The 22,067-nt window shown below is 34.1% G+C and overlaps 1 protein-coding gene across 1 annotated transcript in view; it reads right to left on the bottom strand.

Annotated features, from left to right (window-relative positions):
* LOC145259091 (ubiquitin-protein ligase E3A-like) overlaps window positions 1-22,067 on the bottom strand; it is a 78,850-nt gene that overhangs the window by 6,845 nt on the left and 49,938 nt on the right. Inside the window, exons 5-9 of the mRNA XM_080116736.1 lie at window positions 10,050-10,194; window positions 8,600-8,805; window positions 5,763-5,927; window positions 4,991-5,146; window positions 1,505-1,578 (exon numbers count right to left, since the gene is read on the bottom strand). Of these exons, the coding sequence (XP_079972862.1) occupies window positions 1,505-1,578; window positions 4,991-5,146; window positions 5,763-5,927; window positions 8,600-8,805; window positions 10,050-10,194 (746 nt within the window). The remainder of the gene's footprint in view (window positions 1-1,504; window positions 1,579-4,990; window positions 5,147-5,762; window positions 5,928-8,599; window positions 8,806-10,049; window positions 10,195-22,067) is intronic.

Below are 22,067 nucleotides of genomic sequence, written 5' to 3'. Positions count from 1 at the left end.
ATTCTCTATAAATCTCTAAATATTAACCTATGAAGTTATTTTTTTCTCAGTTCCAATTCTCTATAAATCTCTAAATATTAACCTATGAAGTTGTTATTTTTTTTCTCAGTTCCAATTCTCTATAAATCCCTAAATATCAATCTATAAAGTTGTTATTTTTTTTTCTCGACTACCGAAAAAACATGTTGAATATACAGATATTTTCTCAAATGTAAAAATACATTTGTTGAGAATAATCTATAGATTTTAATTTTACTGGTTGTTTAAAAATCAATCAACATTCATTATTTTATCATTACTACCAGCAATTGGAAGATTTTGTTTTAATCAAAATCAAATAAAAAATATAATTAAAGGAATCGCTTTTGGCATCAGAAAAAAAGCAAAAAATTTTCTGACTCCAATACCTCCAAAATTTCCAATTTTTCTAATTACGATTAATCGTTCCAACACTAATATATATATATATATATATATACACACACACACACCAAGGCATGCTTCATTAAATACGACAGTTTGCTTTTTTTTATTTTTCTGTTGATTTTCTCAATCTACCGAGCATTTTTCCTATTTCTGTTGTTAAGTTGTATTAGATTGTGGAGTTATTTTTTTGTCACAAGAAAAAAAAAAAAAAAAAAGCCTTTTTAACAACAAAATTGCTCCTGATGACAATCAATGATCGAAAACGCTTGAGAAAAATGGCTGACAAAACAAAAAACTCACTCGGCAACCTAATACACAACTTACCAATTGAAATGAGAAAAATAACTTGTCAGATCGAGAAAATCAACAGAAAAATAAAGAAGAAAACGGTCGTATTTAATCAACCATGCCTTAATAATGACTTGCTGCCATACGAAGAAACAAAAAAGGAACAAGCTAAAATAATCAATCATCCCGATAGAATTATCATAAAAGAGAATAGGAAGGCAAGGCTGAAAGATAAAAAAAAAAAAAAAAAAAAAAAAAAAAAAAAAAAAAAAAAAACAGATTTTGATCAACATCTACATGGAAGGCTCAAGAGACTTTGATGAAAGTAATCTAACTCCCTTAGTCTCTTCATGAATCCTTTGAAGTCTTCACTGCAAAATTAATATTTTCAGTTTTCAGAGAGAACTGTCATAAGAGGGGAAAGAAAGGCAAAAAACTCGACAAGAAAGAGAAAACAGGAAAATAAAAAGAAAGATAAAGTGAGAGAAAGACAGAGAGGGAGGAAGAAAAAGAAATAAAATCCAGACAAATAGCAAAAAAAAAAAAAAAAAAAAAAAAAAAAAAAAAAAATTTTAATTAAAATAAAAATAAGCATGTAAGGCTCTAACGATTTGGTAAAAATTAGTTTTTTGCTAAAAATATAAAAAGAAAAGAAAAACAAAAAATAAAATTTTCAATGAAAATGTGGAGAACTGATATGTATAGGTTTCTAGCAATGTAGGCAAAAAAATCCATCTTTTTTTTTTTTTTTTTTTTTTTAAATTAAAAAAAAAAAAAAAAATGTTCTCACTTGATAGTTGCAGAGTCTATTGTAAATCCACCATCATATTCGGTCGCTTCTTCAAGGGCATGGAAATCAAATTGCTGAAATACAAAAAAAAAAAAAAAAGATTGAAACAAATTTTTTTTGATTTTGAAAAAATAAATAAATAAAAATAAAACTTAAAAAAAAATAAAACTTTAAAAACAAATTTAGAAAAAATAAAAAAAATTAGAAATTATAACTAGAAATCTGTTGTATGTGAAAAAAAATAAAAAAAATTAGAAATCATAACTAGAAATCTGTTGTATGTATTACTGCCGTGCTTAAAAAATATTTCTATTCTACGGACACCTGACATGAATACAGACGCCACAATATTATTTTTTTTCTTTATCAAGCCATCATCATAAAAAAAATTAGCAATATACAGAGGCTACATAAAACTTAGGAATATCACGATACTTGGACAATAAAGAACTCCAAAAATATGACAGTGATACATGCTTATTCACACAATTCTGAGGTAGCACGTTCAGGATTGCAGAACACAATGTGAAAGGGGATCGTAAGTACATTTCTGAACAAGTGTGATTATGCAGATTGTATAATATCGTCACAGGTTTGGTCTGCTCAGCCACAGCACAAGTGTTATTTAGCTGCCAGGCAATGCCGGTTAGAAAATAATTATTCAGAATCGAGTTTATCTATCTGTTTATATATATTTACACATACATATATATTTACACATACATATATATATAAATTAGGAAAGATTTTCTTTTCTTCTTTACCTGCCTTTGAAGCGTTGTTAGTTGAAAATTGAAAATAATTACGTATATAAATGAATACGCTTTAGAAGCTGAAAACAACGCATTTTTTTAAAAATATATAAAATTTATTTGCTTATATGAGATATATTTCAATACTACACATCCTTATCAATTTAGAGTCTGTCTTTTTTTCTTTTTTTTTGACCGTATGGTGGAATTCTGTGTGCCAGAGTGATGGTAGTATGGTAGTAGTCTGATGTTCTTGGTAACGGCTCAATATTTAAATAAAAATAAAAACAGTCGTCAGCAGGGTGTCACACCAGCCGCGCAACATTGAAATTAGGAAAGAAATTTTTTTTTCTTCTTTACCTGCTTTTGAAGCATTGTGTAAGTTGAAAATTGAAAATAATTATGTACATAAATGAATACGTTTTAGAAGCTGAAAACAAGGCATTTTTTTAATGTATAAACAAATTTATTTGCTTATATCAGATATATTTCAATGCCAAAATCCTTATCTGTTTTTTTTCCTTTTTTTCTTGTTCTTGACTGCATGGTGGAATTCTGCGTGCGAGGGTGATGGTAATAGTCTGATGTTCTTGGTAACGACTCAATATTTAAATAAAAATAAAAACAGCAAATAAATTTGTTTACTAGTATCTGTTCCGAGAGACCATCCTCTAAGGCATCACTTCATCTTCAGGAAGAGAGGGTCGCATACCTCAACAAAAAATTATCAAAATCAGTTGTTCATTATCAAATTGAACACTTTATACACAAGCAAAAAATATGCTTCCCGAGAAAATTAGAATTTACCTATACACCCCAAAAACCATCACCAACAAGCTTTCTCACTAGTCCAAACTTGAGTTTTAAAGATGGCGCTAAGTGTATGGTTGAAACTTTGGCAGTGAGTATGGATACTTTGTTTGACAAACTCTTTGAATATGGTAGGCAGACTGTGTAAACCCGCATCTAAAATAAACATACCTCGGAGTTTAGATTGTCGAAATGAGTTCAGCTGAATATCCAACGTTTGCACACGTTTTCATGAAACTTGTACGCAGTATAGAGATTGATGGCAACCTACTGTCTAATAAGACAATGGTAACCTGCATCTAGTCTGGTGCACCGCAGCATCTGCTGTGGCGATGCAGTTCGAAGCTGCAATTGGCTGTCTAGATGTAGGCCTGAGTGGATGATAAGGAGATCTAGGTTTGCTCAGTTACCAGAGTCCCCCTCTCTGCATTGCACACAAAGCTCAACAGAAAGGCAAGCCAATATGGTCGGAGTCGACGCAGCTACAGAAGTTGCCAGAAAAGTGTTGCAGTGCTTCACTATCCACTTATCGGGACTCCAAACCAGATTTTTTTGTTGGGGTTTACTCTCTTAGCCTTTTGCCTTTCCCAAAGCATCCACAAGGCAGGGGAGCTATTTGCTTATGCCTGGTAGCAGTATAGAGACAGGTGTAGTAAAATGATGAGACTTAAACTCTCAGAATAGTTAGAAAGATTGAAAACGATTCCATGTGATTGCAAAATAAGATTTTTGCCAGTGGAAATAATTGGGTACTCCTGCAGTATTTTACCCACCGATTTCACGATCTTAGCCGAGCGTTGATCGACATCCGTCGGAAAACGCCGGAACATGGCGAGCGGTACGATACTCTATCAGCCAATCAGGGCGCTTCAAACGAACGCGCAGCAGATGAATAATTTTCATTGAAATTACACACATTTCAGTTATTTTATTGTTCAAAGTAAAAATACACAGCCTTTCATTTCAGCTATTTAATTTAGCTAAAAAAAAAGCTACCGGAAAACAAAAATGAACCAAAAAAAAAATATTCAACAAAATAAATTTATTTTACTTTTTTACAAAAAAAAAAAAAAAAAAAAAAAAAGAAAAAGTAGAAAATCTTCCAGTCGGAACCAAAGATAAACAGTAATTGTTGTCCCCCCCCCCTACAAACATTACTGAAAAAAAAAAAAAAAAAAAAAAAAAATTGTTGTTACTGTTTAATAACGTTTTGTTAAAAACAAACAAAAAAAACATTGAAGTGTTTATTACTGTTGCTTACCCCCCCCCAAAAAAAGCCATCGGAAAACAAAATTAACGAAAAAAAAAATATTCAACAAAATAAATTTATTTTAGTTTAAAAAAACTTACGGTAAGTGTTTGTGATTTATTTTATCCAAATTTTTTGTATTAATTTTATCCATTTTGTTGTGTATGTAATATCTTTTCCTTGTAATGTTGTTGCTATTCACATACTTTTCGCGTTCTTGCACCGTGCGTAGCTCCGAATTCTCGGTTTTCGTCGGCGTTAACGCCGAAAGCGTTCGTCAACGCTCGGCTAAGATCGTGAAATCGGTGGGTAAAATACTGCAGGAGTACCAATAATTGAACTGAACACTTTATATATTCATATTAAAATCGCTATCATCTGCTTGGCGAGTATTTGTTAGATATGTTTTTTACAATTTATCTCATCCCTTTTTTGTGACATCATCCAGTGTGCACAGTAACAAGCAAGATCTCCAGAATTTTAGTAGCATGCAGATTTTCAGTTGAAAATTGCTAAAAAAAATTTGAAATTGTTAACAATAACAGATAAATGCAAATAATGGGTGCTTGTTTAGAATTAAAACAAAAACACAGTTTATATATTTATATTAAAATCGCTATCATCATTATTATGAATTAGAATCCTTAGCATCACGCACACACAAGCTTCACTTACTTTACTTCCACAGACCAACAACTCGACTTCTTCTGGACGAAATAGGGCATGTAGAGGACTCTCGTTTGTTACCATTTGAAAGCCACATTTGAATGCTCGGAATTGCCTTTCGACTGATTTGTTCAGAAGATAATCTGCATACAAGGCAACAAACTCCTGCAAACAGAAAAAAAGATATATATATATATATATATATATAAAATTTTCAAATTTAACCTTACAAAATAATGCTTGCAAAACATGTGATTAGTCCCTCCTATTCAATATTTGTGCCAACCATACAAATACATCGAATCTGACTGGATACAACCATCAACAAGATTGAACATACAATTTTTCTTTTTTACTTAACAACAAATGAGGGGGGGGGGACAAGGTTATAGTCAGCTTCCTAACTTCCAATGTAGTGCTATATTTTTTCAATAATGTCCTTTTCTTATATTTCAATAAATCGCTTCACAATAGAAATACTGAAGAACAATTAAAGTGAAGGAACGGATTTGCCTTGTCACCACTTCTGGTAGCGCCACATTGTAAGTTAGAAAGTATGTTAGTTGATTATAACCTTATAACCAAAAAAAAAAAAGTCTTCTTTGATAAGAGTGGATGCTATGAAAAGTTTCCAAAAAAAAAAAAAATAAATAAATAAATAAAAAATCAGTAAATAAATTTTTTTAAAAATTGTCAAAAAAAAAAAAATAAATAAATTTTTTTAAAAATTGTCAAAATTGTTGATTTCCAAAGATTTTTATAATGTGAATGAGATGCTTACATGTTTATTTGAGGTATTCACCGGGAGTTGGTCCCCTTTTTCTTTGAGATGATGCGTAATAACATTGCCAAAGACATCGCGATAAGAGATGCTGAACATCTGCAGATAGACATCTTCCACTTCGTCAGGAAAATCCAACATGTCTTGTAAGCAACGAGCCAGCGTCTGCAAGAAACAAGAATACCAAGACGGAATCAGCAATTTTGCAATATTGGTTTCGAATGAGTGGGGAATCAATTTCAGATAATATAAACATTTCAGAAATACAAGTGAGGAAGGTAGATTGATGGGAAGAGAGAGTGTGAGAAAGATGTGGGGCGGGGTGAGGAATAGAGCGATAGGATGGGGTAGAGGGACGGGGTGGAGTGTTCAGGTATCTTGGGGAAGGGGGGTAGATGCTATGTCAGTTAATACTTAAAATTAATATTCAATTATTCCCAGAAACTTAGTAGAGTGAAGATGTCTGAAAGTGAAGAGAGAGAAAAGAGAAATACGTGAGAGGAAAGAAATTAAGTTTTGAAGGTTACACTTTGCCAAGCTTCCATTTTGTTGTCCATGGTACAGCAAGCCCACCTTCTTTGCAACAGCCTTGGCAATGTCTTTTAAGGTATTTGTTCCAATTCATGTCACCTGTAAACGTTAAGCTGCGGAGTTTGAATGATAAACTTTCGGGTAGACTTATTAATCACGGCAATCGGAGGTGGAGAAGGTTTCTTGTAATTGTTAAAGGAAAGACGCTTAGTCTTAATAGCATCAAATCTTATCCATTTATAATTTTACAACAGAATGGAAGTCGTTTCCTAAGCTTTCAACTATTACCTTGGGTGTGACACCAGTCGTGTGACCTCTGACAGATCGCCGACCCCCAACGTCGTCTGTCGTGGATTTTTCGTTCAACTATTCTTCTAATTGCTGGATCGTCATTTTCTTGTATTCGTTTTTCTTCATATCTACTATAGAGCATAGTATTATCAGCAGATATGCACATTCTGGGCACATTTTTTTCAGGAATTAAAAATCCAAAGACAGAAAAACAAGCTGTGCATGCGTGGTCCCACCTCTGATGCTGCATGTGAGATGACATCACAAAAAATAAAGAAATAATAAATGTGAGAAATGTGTGAAGGATTAGTCCTAAAAACAAATATTACTTCCGTCATAGTTAAAAATTGAGTAATCTGATTTGCTCTTATCACATTTTTTCGCTCTTTTTGGCCCAATCTTGGTGTCCGGGCATCCTAAGAAATCACAGTGCTTTTGAGGTACTCCACCAACCACTTCTCACCATTCCAATTCAATTGTCCCAAGCAACACGCTTCCTCCTGTCGGAGTTATCAACATTGGGAACACCTGTTTCTTCAATTCTGCAATGCAAAACTTTTCTTGTGACCCCCTTTTGAGCTCCTGGGAACGCCGAATTCCAGTGAAAATGGACAAACGGTGGAGTTTCACGCCTTAAGACATGTATATTTGAATTCAGCACGATGGAAAACTACTATATAGACATACATATCAAGTTTTTGAGTAATATAAAAAAAGAGCTTGAAAAAGGCTTTTTTAGCCCTAAAAGTCCCAGAGGGATGCGAACCAGAATTTTGCCAGGGTCACACATACTGAATTTATATTAAGAACAATGGCCTTCACATTTTGGCCAAATTTCAGGAAAATCTAATGGATGGATCAAACGCTATTGAGCAAAAAGTGTCATTTGGAGCCATTTTGGGGGCATTTTTGACCTCTTTTGAGCTCCTGGGGATGCCGAATCCCAGTGTAAATGGATAACTGTGTAGCTTCAAGCCTTAACACATGTACATTTGAGTTGTCCACCGTGAAAAACCATTATATATTCATACAAATCAAGTTTTTGTTGAGAAATATGACAAAAAAAAAACAAAACAAAAGGGCATTTTTAGCACTAAAAGTCCCCGGGGACGCGAACCAGAATTTTGCCAGGGTCACCCATACTGGATTTATATTAACAATGAGCTCCACATTTTGGCCAAGTTTCAGAAAAATCCAATAGATAGATCAAAAGTTATGGGGCAAAACGTGCTATTTTTTTTTAATCTCTTTTGAGCCCCTGGGGATGCAACGCGTATTTTTGCAAAAAAAATTTTTTTACTGTGCACCTCTATTTAATGAAATACAATTTGTGGCAAAATTTCAGGAAGAAATAATGGACGGTTATCTGGGATTAATGAAGATTTTTTTTTTTTTCATAGGAGTCACCACTTATCAAGGCCTAGAGGCCACTCGAGGACAAGGGTTATTGTGTGTACAGTAATCAATGGGATAATATTGTTGTAATCGTTAGTAATGGAGATTTGATAAATTGGATTACTTAAGGGGGCGGTTTTAAAGGAATTTGTATATGTTGAACTTGAAGACATCCAAGTTGTAGTCAGGTGGGAAACAGGCAAACGTAAGCGAGTTCCACAGGTGTGCAGTTCTAAGAAAGAAGCTTTGTTCATGGAATCTATGTTTTGATTTAGGCACAGATAAAGAGTGAGGAAAATTATTGACAGTGGTTTCAGCTAGACGGATGCTTTTCGTGAAAGTTTGGCGAGGGGGGTGCAGAGATTGGAGTTCAGACGAGCACTTCTCATGGAAATAATGATAAAACAAAGACAGGCTCATAACGTCTCTTCTGTGGGAGAGAGGTTGCAGATTTCTTTGATCTGGCTCTCATGGGCTCGTAGCCCCTGACGATACATGGCATATGAACTTTGCGAATGTTTCATTATCAATTGATGGATGAATCCATTCAACATTCAACAAAATGGATGACAATGCAAAAACAGATGAGAAGAACAAAAACAAAAAAAAAACTGTCTTACGGGATCAACACCAGCCAAATCTGCAAATGTCCCTTTCTTGCCCATGAGTTTTCGGTAGACGACCATAGGGAAGTGGATATCCAAAATGGCACTGTTGTAAATTGCAAGACCAAGCACGATACCAATCAGGGTAAACTGGGCATCATTTTCAAGTGAACTTGGATTGAACCAATATTGTCTCGTCTCATCATTGTACGTAAACATACCTAAATGTTAAAAAAAAGAAATTAAAAAAAAAAAAAAAAAAAAAAGCAGGAAAATTAAAATTGAATTTAAAAAAAAAATAAATAAAATAAAATAAAAAATTCAAGGAGTTAAAAAATTTTACAGAATCTGCCAAAATTTTATTTTTTTTAACATAGGAGCCACCACATATCAAGGCCCAGAAGCCACTCGAGGATTGGGAGGAGGAGGAGGAGGAGGAGGAGGAGGAGGGTTTCAAGCGCACTTGATGCGTATTTTATCAAAAAAAATCTATATATATGATGTACCATACTTTTGGAGTAATTGTGCCAAATCCGGGGATAATTGCATCAACTAAAATAAAATGCTCTTTATATGCGTGGTTGCCAAAAGAGTACTTTTAGCTAGTTGCCGCATTTACCCCGGACTTGGCGCAATTACCCAAAAGTATGGTATGTATTACTGATGAAATGAAAACATCATATTCCAAAAAATCATATAAATTGATCAAGTAGCTTTATTTTTAAAAAGAAAATAATTTTTAAGCGATTAATGGAAATTTGTGGATATTACAACACAAACGTAGTAAGTATGAATCATTGTGGAGTTATTTCCCTTGATTTCTTGAGATTTTTTTGTCAAAATGGTGGGCAAAACAGTCACTCCGAAGATATTCATAAAATTTGATTTTCTTATTTAAATTTACTTGATTTAGGAACACAATGTTTTCGTTTTGCCACGAATACGTTCACCATATTTTTCTATATAATCGTTTTTTAATATGTGGGAATTCTAAACAAGAACCAATTTTTTTTTTTTAGTATATTTACATTTCTTTTGTTTCAAGCTGTGCATAGATTTTATTTTCGAACATTTATTAGCAATAAAATTTTAATCAGTGCTCGTTTGTTTCAAGCCGAGGGCAAAGAAACTTCAAGTTGAGGTGAAGAACGGAAAAATGACATTAACAACCTTCTACTCCAATAGTTTCTTCCCTGGAACTGCTAGACTTTAGAACTCCTTTCCAGGATTCTGCTTTCCCAACTGTACTGACATGCAGAAGTTCAAGTGTAATTGTGAACAGACATCTTGCCACTCATCTCCCTTCATAATACCCCTGCAACTTATATCCCCGATAGTAGCCCCCTATTTCAAAGTGGCACTGTGCCTTGTTTGGGGTGAAAATTTGAACAAAAAACAAAAAGAAAAAAAAAAAAAAAAAGAAATTGATGTGAAGAATAGAAAAACAACATCGACAACGACTTACCAAAATCAGGATTGAAAATATCTTCCACAACGAGTTGAAAAAATTCTTTGGATACACCACCTTCATCGACGCCTTGTTCACCGTCAAATTCGACAAAAAGTTGTTTTTTCAAATCTTGAGGATTATCCATTGCAACGAGTTCCAACTGAAAATCAAAAAAATAAAATTAATTGCAAAAAAAATCATATATTGGGAAAAAAGAATGTTTTGTTTTTTTGATCTCCTGATGAAAACGAGGGTGGACCTATAAATTCACCCTTGTCCATTCGTCTGTCAGCACTTTTCTTTTGGAATTTTTTGAAATTTGTACAAACATTAAACATGATATGAGTAAAAAAGTAACAGAACGGATTTTCCGGGAAAACTCTGGTTGCCCCCCCTAGGGGTGCCTTTCGGATTAAAATGGCTAAAATTGACACTTTTGTACTTATTTAAAAAAATTGATGTCTTGAATTTTTATAAAACTTTCTGAAAAGTTGTAACTAACTGATTTCTATATAATTTTGTTTGTCTATACTTCACGAATAACTCTTGGGTGTGCCCCAGGGGCTCTTTTAGGGTTAATAAAAACACTCCATTTTTGGGACTATTTTATCATATTTGTCCAAAATTTTCTGTGTATGTCTATTTAGCAGTTTTGCATGGTGTTGAACTCAAATTTAAATATGTTAAGGCGTTGGGGACTTTTGGAGCTAAATGGAGGAGAGCAAATGATGGACTTATTTCTTTTTTTGCATTGTGCAGAACTTAAATTTACGTATGTTAAGACCTAAAACTGCACCGTTTGTTCATTTTCACCAAGATTTGACGTCTCCTGGGGACTTTTGGGGCTAAATGGGGGGGGGGGGAATGCTGAACTTAAGTCATTTTTTTATGTCTCATTCACTGTGCACTCACTCCCGGGTGACCCTGCATGCTTCACTTAATTCTGTTTGGTATCAGGAATAATAAAGGTCCAAAAATCGACCTCTGGGGCACACCTACATTAATACTATGTTGTTTAAAGAGCCGGTCATAGAGGACAACCTGGATTTTTCTCTTGCTTAGAAAGGATCCAATTATGTGGAGTATTTGTCAAAAAATGTCATAGGATTTAATTTTTGTGAGAAGCCCTTATCAAAGGGTTTCCCCACAAAAATTGTCTAGAAAGGATCTGATTATGTTAAATATTCATTCAAAAACACCATCGGATTTAATTTTTATGAGAAGCCCTTCATGCTAGACCATGTTAAAGAGTTTTGGATATATCAAGGGATACAGCTCTAGCTTACACTACCTTATGCACAGCACATGATATATGCATCTCTCTGCTTATCTCGGCATTGTTTCCAGACCTTGTCAAGACTTTGAATATATATATATATATATATATATATATATAAAAAATAAATATACAAGTTATAACACTCTACATATAAAGATACGGTCATCGAGGACAACCTGGATTTTTCTCTTGCTTAGAAAGGATATGATTATGTTGAGTATTCATCCAGAAATGCCATAGGGTTTAATTTTTGTGAGAAGCCCTTCATGTCAGACCTTATCAAAGGGCTTAGAGATATCAAGGGCTACAGCTTTCGCTTCCTGTCTTTTTGAACCATTTAGAAATAAGCAACTAATCATTAGATTTTTGCAAACTAAGGTTTTTGAACAGCCTTTAGCTTCATTTATGTAATAGTAAGAAGGTATGTAGATTATCAAATTGGTCGACTACCGATTAGTCGGCCTTTGATAATCGGCCGATTAATAAGTTTTCTAATGCCGACTTATCAGCAAATTTTGTTTATCATAAATGATATTAATTCTATTGTAAATGAAGACATGTGAACTCCCTTTTTTGATTGCCAGTGAAAATTTATCGAAGACATGCATCATCTACAGCATTTTATCAAATAACAAGCATGACGTGCTGTTAACATGTCCACTTTTACAACTGCACTGAATTTGAGGCAAATAGATGCAAGCACACGGAAAACTTCCCTTCTTTCTCTTCTTATCGCATTAACATTTTTTTTTTGTACTTTAAATCACGATCAAAGAAAATTATTTCATCTTGCAGTTTTTATGTTGAGGAATTGTGCAGTAAATTGCGATGATGTGTGAACCAAAAATAAAGTATTCTTCATGAGTCAAATTGTTTGAAAAAATACATATTTAGTTTCAGAGTCCATTTGAAGAAATCGCCTAGGAACAAGTCACAGAACATCAACCATATCAATGATAATACATACAAATTTAGCTTTGAGGTTATTTCTCTCAAAAGCTGTCGAATCTAATTCTAGTATTTCTGACTTTAGTGGAATCCTTCTTACCATTGTTGAACAATCCAGGTTATCCTTCTTACCATTGTTGAACAATCCAGGTTATCCTTCTTACCATTGTTGAACAATCCAGATTATCAATGGAAACAAGATTTTCATCCTACCTAAAAACTTGTGTATGTCTCCTTTCCTAGACGCATGATTCAAATATTAATCATGAAAAGATTGGCATAAAAACATATTTAGAATTGGATTCTACATCTACTTTCCACTGATAATGAAGCAGAATCAGCAAGATAAACTGGCTGAGGATGAAGAAGCACAAACAAGTGTAAATTACAACATGGCAACTGTGAAACCAATTCACATCAAAAAGTAAATAGTAAAAATGTTACAAAAGATGATTTCATCACTCTTAGTATAAGAATAAGTAAAAGTACAATTATTTCTAATTTCAGCCTTTATTTTTGAAGTGTGAGAAGTGTATAATTCTCATATTTCTGACTTTAGTGGAATCTTTACCATTGTTGAACAATTCAATGAATCAATGGAAACAAGATTTTCAGCCTATCTAAATGGTAAAAACTTGTGTCTAATTTCCTAGATCCAAGATTCAAATTTCAAAAGAATGCTATGGAAAACACTTAAGAATTGGATTCTACATCATCTACTTTCTACTGATGATGATGAAGCAGAATCGGCAGGAGACACTTTGTCAAGCTTTGTTGACGGTTAAGAAGTGAAAGTAAAACTGTATCTTTTTCGAACTTATTTGATGAATTACTTTCAAATAAGCCGAGAGTAACAAATCAAAACTTAGAGCAGGTAGAAGTTGAGTAAAACCTGCAACTGCAACAGAAATACAAGAATCACAATCTAAACTCAAAAGGAGTTTTTTTTTTTTTTTTTTTACACGGTGGTCACCACTTATCAAGGCCCAGAAACCACTCAGGGATAAGGGTTATTGCAAGTACAGTACGTTAGTGTGGAGATTTGATGAAGTGTTTACTTAAGGGGGCGGTTCATTAGGAATTTATTTACGTTGGACTTGAAGACATCCAAGTTGTAGTCAGGTGGGAAGCAGGCAGACGGAACAGAGTTCCACAGGCGTGCAGTTCTAAGAAAGAAGCTTTGTTCATGGAATCCACGTTTTGATTTAAGCACAGATAAAGAGTGGGGGAAATTTTCCACAGTGGATTCAGCTAGACGGGTGTTTTTTGTGAAAGATTGGCGAGGGGGGGGACCAGAGATTGGAGTTCAGACGAGCACCTACCATGGAAGTAATGATAAAACAAGGATAGGCTCGCCACGTCTCTTCTGTGGGAGAGAGGTTGCAGGGTAGAGAAAAGGGCATCCCCCACTAAGCCACGAAGTCTATTTTGTACTATGTCAAGGCATTATAGGCTGTTTTTAGCAGCTCCTGCCCAGATATGGCAGCAGTATTCCATCCTTTATGGTTAAAAACTTGACCATTACATCTACATGCAAGAGGTGATGATCCATTTCAGTGGTTGAAGAAGACGCAGGAGATATTACCACTGCTGAGTAAACTGACTTCAAAATATTTAAGCGCACCATCTTAATCTGTGGAATGTGAGAGGCTCTTCAGTACAGGTGGTAATGTGTCTGAACCTATGAGGAACAGGCTGTGTCCTGAGAATGGAGAAACTAATGTTTCTACATTAAAACTTAAAAGTATTCAACTTTAAATATTGAGGAGACTATAAGAGCAGAGGAAGCAAGCAGCAAGAATAGGAAAGTAGAGCAGCAGCAGGTGCAGAACTTCAGCTTATAGTTAGTCACTTAAAGAATTACAATTTGTACTTTGTACTTGGTTTGTAATTTCTTTTTCTTATTGAATTATTTAATTATATTCATTTAAGAACCTGAAATTGTATTTTGCATTTTGTAATTTTAGTTTATAAAAAGGCAAAAAGCCAAAATAGTGACCAGATAATTAAATGTTAATTTAAATTAGCATTTACTATGTTAATGTGACAAAGCTATCTGTTGAGTCACTTGGCAGTGATGAAATGATTTAGGAAAGAGAAAAGTAAATAATCGGACGATTAATCAGCAAAATGACCGATTACGTCGATTACTGATTACCTGCCGGTTAATTGGTACACCCCTACTAGTAAGTGTAAACTTTGCCTTTTATGTCGTACATTAAGAGGAATATTCATATTTTTTCATAATTTTTGTCAACTTTTTGTAAAATTTATACACCCCATTTTACAGTCATAAAATGTTTCAATCATAATCATTTGTTTTCCAAGTTCTGCATATGAATTACAAAATATCTGATATTTCCCCAAAAATCTCTGGCCTTGATGGAGGGGAAACTAAAACTTGCTATGATTTCAAATGATCTGAAATAACAGCAAGGGGAGACTTGATTCCAAATATTTCTCATATGTTATATCTCCCCTGTTTGGTTTTCATATATAAAGTAAATTTCACAATGTATAAGGATAATTTGATACTGGAGATATTCATAATCGTACCCTATTTCCAAAAGAGGGGAGATATAACATATGAGAAATATTTGGAATCAAGTCTCCCCTTGCTGTTATTTCAGATCTTTTCAGAAACTACATGAAAATTTGAAAGCTTTTTGATGATACTATTCTATGGTTAATATTTTATGACAATTGGAAAAAAGAACCTACATTTTCAAACCAATAAAACATGTCCAAATTTGCCTACATTTGTATATATAGTGTCCTGGCAGGCCAGCTTCAGTTTTGCTGGGATGAATTTTGCTTAAGGTTTATTTGATTGTCTCCCCTGTGACCTTGCCAGGTGATAGAGAAAGAAAGCAGGGCTACCTTGTGTCGCCAGGGAAAAAAAAGTAACCTATTTCCATCAAAACATATCTCTATCTTTTTCCACTACCCAGCCTATTTCTCTTTAGCTGGACACACTCACACCTTTTTCCTCGAGTAATTATTAGGTTGATGCAAAAATAATGTTTTTTGACGTTCAACTATAGACTAAAAAACATTATTTTTGCATCAACATATTAGTAGACATTTTATTCACAATTTTGTACAGAATAAGATTAAAAAACCAATTCCCCTAACGAAACCTGGCCCAGTTGATCCCCAGAGGATAAATTATTTTTTTCTAAATTTTAAATACCATTCATTCAAGGCAAGGCTGATCAAGAAAATACCAACTTTATGGGTGTTTGTTTTGTAGGTTTTAACTTTTAGCTTGACATACAAACACAAGGTCTCTCTGTACAGGGGTTTGTCAGGACAACCTGGCATGAGGATACTTTGACCTAGAAATAAACCCTGATCAAATATTCAAAATCACATGAAGTATTCGCAGCTCAATAGCCTCCTTGGTATCACTAGTCAACATTACCTTCTCCAAATGATGTTACCTCAAGTAATAACATGAAGTCGGATACTCCACGGGACTACAGGGTGGTCAAAAAGTCAGGTAATTACACGTGTTACACAATCAGTGGTTAATCGCTTCCAGCGATTGATAGAGAGAAATGGACGACAATTAACAAGATAAACATATTTCATGTTTGTTTCATTTTATATTTCAATGTATGGTACTTAAATATACGTGTATTGCTAATATCGTTTTTCTTTAAAATGTTACCTGACTTTTTGACCCTGTAGATGAATTCTTGTCCTGCAATCAAGTAAAACCAAGAAACCAAAAAGAACGTATACTATAAAATATTAAAATCGACGTTTGAGGAGAGGAAAATCATGTTCTCCTCTTCTTTACTCTTTGATGGAACATTCGAATATCTATATGAAGGCTTTTGGAGGGGGGGGGGCTAGCTCACTAATTCTTACAACTTTTTATCTACTCCCTAGATTATAATATCTCCGATTTACGAAAGGAGGTCATCTCTATCTTTTATTTCAGTGACTTTTATGCTACAAAATTCGTACTGTGAGTTCATTTCTCTATGACGTGATGTTTGACCTTGAAAACCACACGTTGACGTTCGTTTAACCACCTGCTTTTCTAAACGTTTAATTTCAACCATTATTATTTCCCTCCTCTCGTAGCGTCGTGATAAGTTATCAGGCTATTCGCCTCAAGGCTTTGGGTTCGAGCCTACCTCCCTACCAAAATTGTTTTTTTTTTCTTTTACACCTACAAACACCCGGGCAATGCCGGGCACCCCCGCTAGTTTATAATCTAAAAGGCAAAAATCTGTCTAGATGTATGTATGTATGTATGTTTTCATGTCTGCCTAAAACTTTGGCAGACTCGTCGGAACGGGACGAAACCGGTATCGTTTTAAACCTCAAACTTTCAGACGACAAATATTGAAAAATTGGCCAAAAACATTAATTCCTTCATTCTCAACAGGGCACTTTTCTACAAGGATGGGTCGCTTTTTTTGCAGATATTTGAGAAAGTTATCCACTCTTTTCGATTGTCTAGCCTTGATTTTGACGTTCGTCACTTCCGGTTTTGTGATGGGCACAACAGCAAAGACATCATGTATTTTTTCATGTTCTTTTCCTCCTTCGCTGTAGGGGTTCAAGCCTACTTGCCCACTACAATTTTTTTTTTTTTGCTCAACACACACCTCCAAACACCCGGGCAATGCCGGGCACCCAGGCTAGTCATATATAGTTCAAATGTTAACCTCGCGTTTGTGGCCCTTTGATTTTTGATAACTTCAACTGAAGGAAAATGAAACAGCGAGAGAAATAAACTGCCATTCAAATAATAGATGGTTGCAAATCTATAATATAAAGCTGAACGTCTGTGTGTGTGTCTGATCACGAATAGGTTCCTATATGGTTGACTATTATAGAAAACTAATCACATATAATGATAGATGTATTGAGACACAGGAATGGGTACGTTTGATCTGGCATAATGATGATTCATTAAAATTGTGGGGTCTGCGTACGCACCTGGTCCACAAACTATGGAAATAAAAAATTAAAAAAAAACGTTTACAAGTGTTTTTGATATAATTGTACATAATACTTTGATAAGTATGTTTTAACTTAAATAGGGATGGTATAATAAAATTGTGGGGTCTGTGTTCGTGCCTGGCCTCCATAAAATGGAAATAGGCACAAACTTTAATAAAGACTTCATATCTATCTGCGTAAGTATACTTTGATAATTATGTTTCAGTTTGGAGAAATATGGTATAATAAAATTATGGGGTGTCCATTCGCACCTGACCTCCATAGAATGGAAATATGTCACAAAGTTTAACAAGGTTTTTTAATATAGATCCACAGAATATTGTGATAAGTGTTTCAATGTGAACAGGTATGGTATAATAAATTATGGGGTTTATCTATTTTATTTTTACTTTCATCATATTTTGCTTTGGTTTTGATACCCCCAAATTCGAAGCTATCTCTTTACAACTCTTCCTTTTCATAACCTATCATACTTTCATAAATCAGAGTCCATTTTCTGTAGGTTGTTTTGAACCCAGTCAACAACGTGTACTTTTGCTAGTAAAATATAAAATCGGTTTTAAAAATATGTAATTTGTATTTTATTACGAGTTAAAACGGTATTTACTTCAAACAGATAAAAATATACATTTTTTTTAGACTTGATTTCATGTTTGTTTTCTAAAAATTAAAGCAACCAATCTTCTTCAATATTTAAAAAAAATTGGACAACCAATCAGAACACACCTTAAACTACAAGGAAGTTGTGTTTTTCTTAGACCAGTTGAAACATTAATAAGATCGTGTATACTCAACAGAAGTTCCTTCAAAAAATTATGAGGTTGTCAAAACATTTCCACAAATAAAGAAATGGTAACAAAATGACGGGATGTGAATTGAACTTGATTTCAAGGAATTTTTGCATAAAATGATGTCAATTTCAACCCCAAAATTTAAACGCCTTAAATTCTCATAACTTTTGAAGCAAGTTTCACCTTTTTTGTGACATTCAACATTTTAACTCTTCATAAAAAACCTTCAAGTTTAAACTATGAGTTGATTAGACTCTGATTTGAAAACTTACATATGTGTAGTCGCTGTTTAGTTGTAACCCAGGTCTGCTTTAACCTGAAGTGCTACTACCTGTCTAGTGCCCCTCCCCCAATTTATAATTTAACTTTTAAGTAGAATTGTCTAAATTCTCTGGTGTCTTATCCATAAAAGAGGGCGGTTAGTTGCTTCCTTCTGGACTTGGTAAAACAATCTGTGAGCAACTTTGTAAGATATGTTTCGGACTTGGTGATGTCCGAGGAGGGGGGGAGTAACATTTGTGGCAAATGTCTGAAAGATTGGTAGTCGATCACCCCCCCTCTCCACACACACACACACAATATTATTAGCAAACATGATACAGACCTGGATTTCTTGGTTTGATCTTGGTATAGTATAGGGCTTTGTTTTCAAATGTATCCCAAACAAGTGCCAGACTTTCACAAGAAACACCTGTCTAGCAGAAAACACTCGAAGCCGAACCCCTGAGGCGAAGTTTGAAAATAAAATCGGCCAGCCAGAAGTGAAAGATGTTTGAAAGTCGTCGAGCGTTACGACGACGACTATGACGATGTAAGTATTGTTATAAGCGAAGTAAGAAAAGAAAACGTTTTAATTAAGCGGGGGAGGGGGGGGGTAAAACATTAAAAAAAATAACGTAAGGCAAACGAACGTTACGTGAAAAATGGCTTAAATAATACAGGGTTCAATATTTAAATTTAAAAAATCGAAAAAAAAAAAAAAAAACATCTCACACCACGATTCGAACCCAAAACGTTTAGATAATGAACCAAGCCTTTAACTACCTGTGCTAAAGCGGCGTATATAAAGTCTGTTCGGTTTATCAACTATTTAAAGTAAATCAGGTCATGACGTCATCTGACGCATGTGTTGTTGACCCTCCCCCCTGTCGAATCTGTCTAGACATCTCTCTCTCTCACTTCGTCTGCCTTACTCTAAAGACTGGAAAATAGCGTCTGGCTGTTTTTATTTAAAAAAAAAAACTTTGATCGTTAATATTTTTTGTAAGCGTATTTTTTTTTTTTTTTTTTTTTTTTACTTCACTTTTTTTTTTTTACTTTATTTTTCGTTTAACTATCGTATCTACCTATTTTGAATGTGGTAATAACTTTGGTAACGCTGCCATAGCGTAGAAGTTCATAGTTTAGCTTTAATTAATTTTTTTTTTACCGATAACAACATTTTTAAATTGTAAATTCCGACGGCCATTAGAGGTTGCTGACGTCAAGATCACGTGACATGACTCAGCGGGTTTTAAATACAAGTTGACCCAAAATAAACGGCCGCGTGTATAATTTATGTATAAGAGTTGGCGGCCGTATTTTTTGGGGCAGTTGTAAATCGATTTAAAAATATGTAATGTTTAACATTAAAATGTCACTTTTTGGCCCCCTCCCCCTGCAGAAAATCGATCAGTTGACGCACTTCTGATGGTCACTTTGGGCCGATTTTTCGATATATGTCGTCTATATGAGACCAAGTTTGTGAATTTTTGTTGTGTCTGTCGAAAGTTTTTAGCAGACACACAAACATACATACAAACACACGCACATACATTTTCGCTTTTATATATATATATATATATATATACAGGGTGGTCAAAAAGTCAGGTAACATGTAAAAGTAGAAAAAACAATATGATCCATTATAATCTCTATTCGTTTAATATTATTTCTTGGATGAAATTTTTCCACAACGATGGATTGGTCGCCGTGGCCCAGTTGAATGGCCAGCCAGATCTCCGGATCTTACCCCTCCTGATTTCTGGCTTTGGGGCTATGTAAAGGATAGCGTTTATGGCAAGAAGCCGGATACAATAGCGTCTTTAAAGTTATTTATTGAAGAGGAGATTGCGCGGATATCAGCTGACATGATTACACGTGTTACACAATCAGTGGTTAATCGCTTCCAGCGATTGATAGAGAGAAATGGACGACAATTAACAAAATAAACATATTTCATGTTTGTTTCATTTTATATTTCAATGTATGGTACTTAAATATACGTGTATTGCTAATATCGTTTTTCATTAAAATGTTACCTGACTTTTTGACCCCCCTGTAGATGTGATTAAATAATAACAAGAGCTAGGACAACAGCATATTTTTTTCATTGTTTTGACTCAAGTGTGTATCAGTTGATATCTTGTACGTTTTTATATAGAGTAATGAGATTCTCAATTGATTAATTGTTAATCTGTGTCGGATATATACTCGAGAGTCAAAACAATGAGAATATTCTGTTGTCATATTAACCTAATAATAACCTAATAATAACCTAATAATAACCTAAGGGAAAAAAATAACTGGGAATGCTAATTCCAGCATTTAAAACAGATGTTAAACCAAATGTGTGCAGGAATACATGCAGACAGATTCCTGTTGAACTGTACTGTGTGAATGGAACCAAATACCAATTTACAGTGAGCAAGAGTCACCTCCCTTGTCATGCAAAAATGTTTTAGCATCTATTATAGTTTCGTGATTACCTAATAATTTAATATTCCATTCAGTACATAAGATTACAAGTACAAAATTGTGAATTTGCGATATTTTCTTTTTTCTTAGACTAGCGGGCAGTACCCGGCATTCAAGACATACACAAAAAGCGAACACACATACACACATGCATTTTCGCTTATATATATATATATATATAGATGTCAATGTTACTATTAATTAAATTTATTTCAGCTTTTAATTTCTATTTTTTTGTTTTTGATTGTTTTATTAAATGTACAATAGGTGTTCTCATCCAAGAATGTATTCACTTTAGCTTGCAAGTTGATTTTAAAATCAACTTGCAAGATAAAATATAGCATAAATAGAGCCGAGAATTCCATTCTCTTTACCCCCCCCCCCTTGCATCCCTATAAAATGACACACTAGTCCAACTGCCAAAGCATGGCACATAACAATGGTTTGTTTTTTAAACGTTGTGAACACAGAGGTTTGTTTCAAGCTAAGATGATCCTTAATAATTTGGACTGAAGAAGGACGCTTTTAGCAGATAAGTTGTGAACGTGCGATATTTTCTGTTTCTTATTAGATGCCAATGTTAATAATTTATTTCAGTTTTTAATTTATATTTTTTTTATTTGATTGTTTTATTAAATGTATAATCGGTTTTGATATAGCATAAATAAATCCGAGAATTCTATTTATTTTCAGTTAGTGAGAGGGGAATCTATCACCATACTTTCCCCTAAACATGTCAATTGAACTTATTAAGTACTAGCGGCTGTGCCACGTTGGCACACACAATATGGAGTCAAACTCAACATCGTCTTACCATCAACGCTTACGCTGTGAACTCAGAGTATGGGAAATTCCCACATGCACAAAACAAAATCACTGAAAACACAAAAATACCCTAACTAAGAGTAAGGATAATGAGTAAACGTTGAATAAAATGATGGTAAAATTATTACGAACTTGCTAAGATTCGAACCTGGAATCTTCTGATCCGTAGTCAGACGGGTTATCCACTGCGCCATAAGTCCTGTTCGTATGCCAAATGTTACTGCGCCTGTATACAGACAGTGCTAAATTCCGTTAACATGGACAGGTAATTTTTTCAACAATTACACAGAACGGCCCAAAAACCCTTATTTCAGGCTTTTTGCTTGACTCAGTGTTGTTCGTTATGAACCATATATAGATAAGGACAACCTAGGGACTCGTACCTTTCAGGGAAAAAAAGAATTTTTCAATTCAGTGCATCCATTCGAAAGTTTTACACACACACACACACACACACACACACACACAAAT

This window comes from Euprymna scolopes, chromosome 34 (genome assembly GCF_053919585.1).
Source record: "Euprymna scolopes isolate OS-2025 chromosome 34, ASM5391958v1, whole genome shotgun sequence".
Lineage (NCBI taxonomy): Eukaryota > Metazoa > Mollusca > Cephalopoda > Sepiida > Sepiolidae > Euprymna > Euprymna scolopes.
The sequence above is the reverse complement of the archived record's forward strand: the minus strand, read 5'-3'. Positions and strand labels throughout refer to the sequence as shown.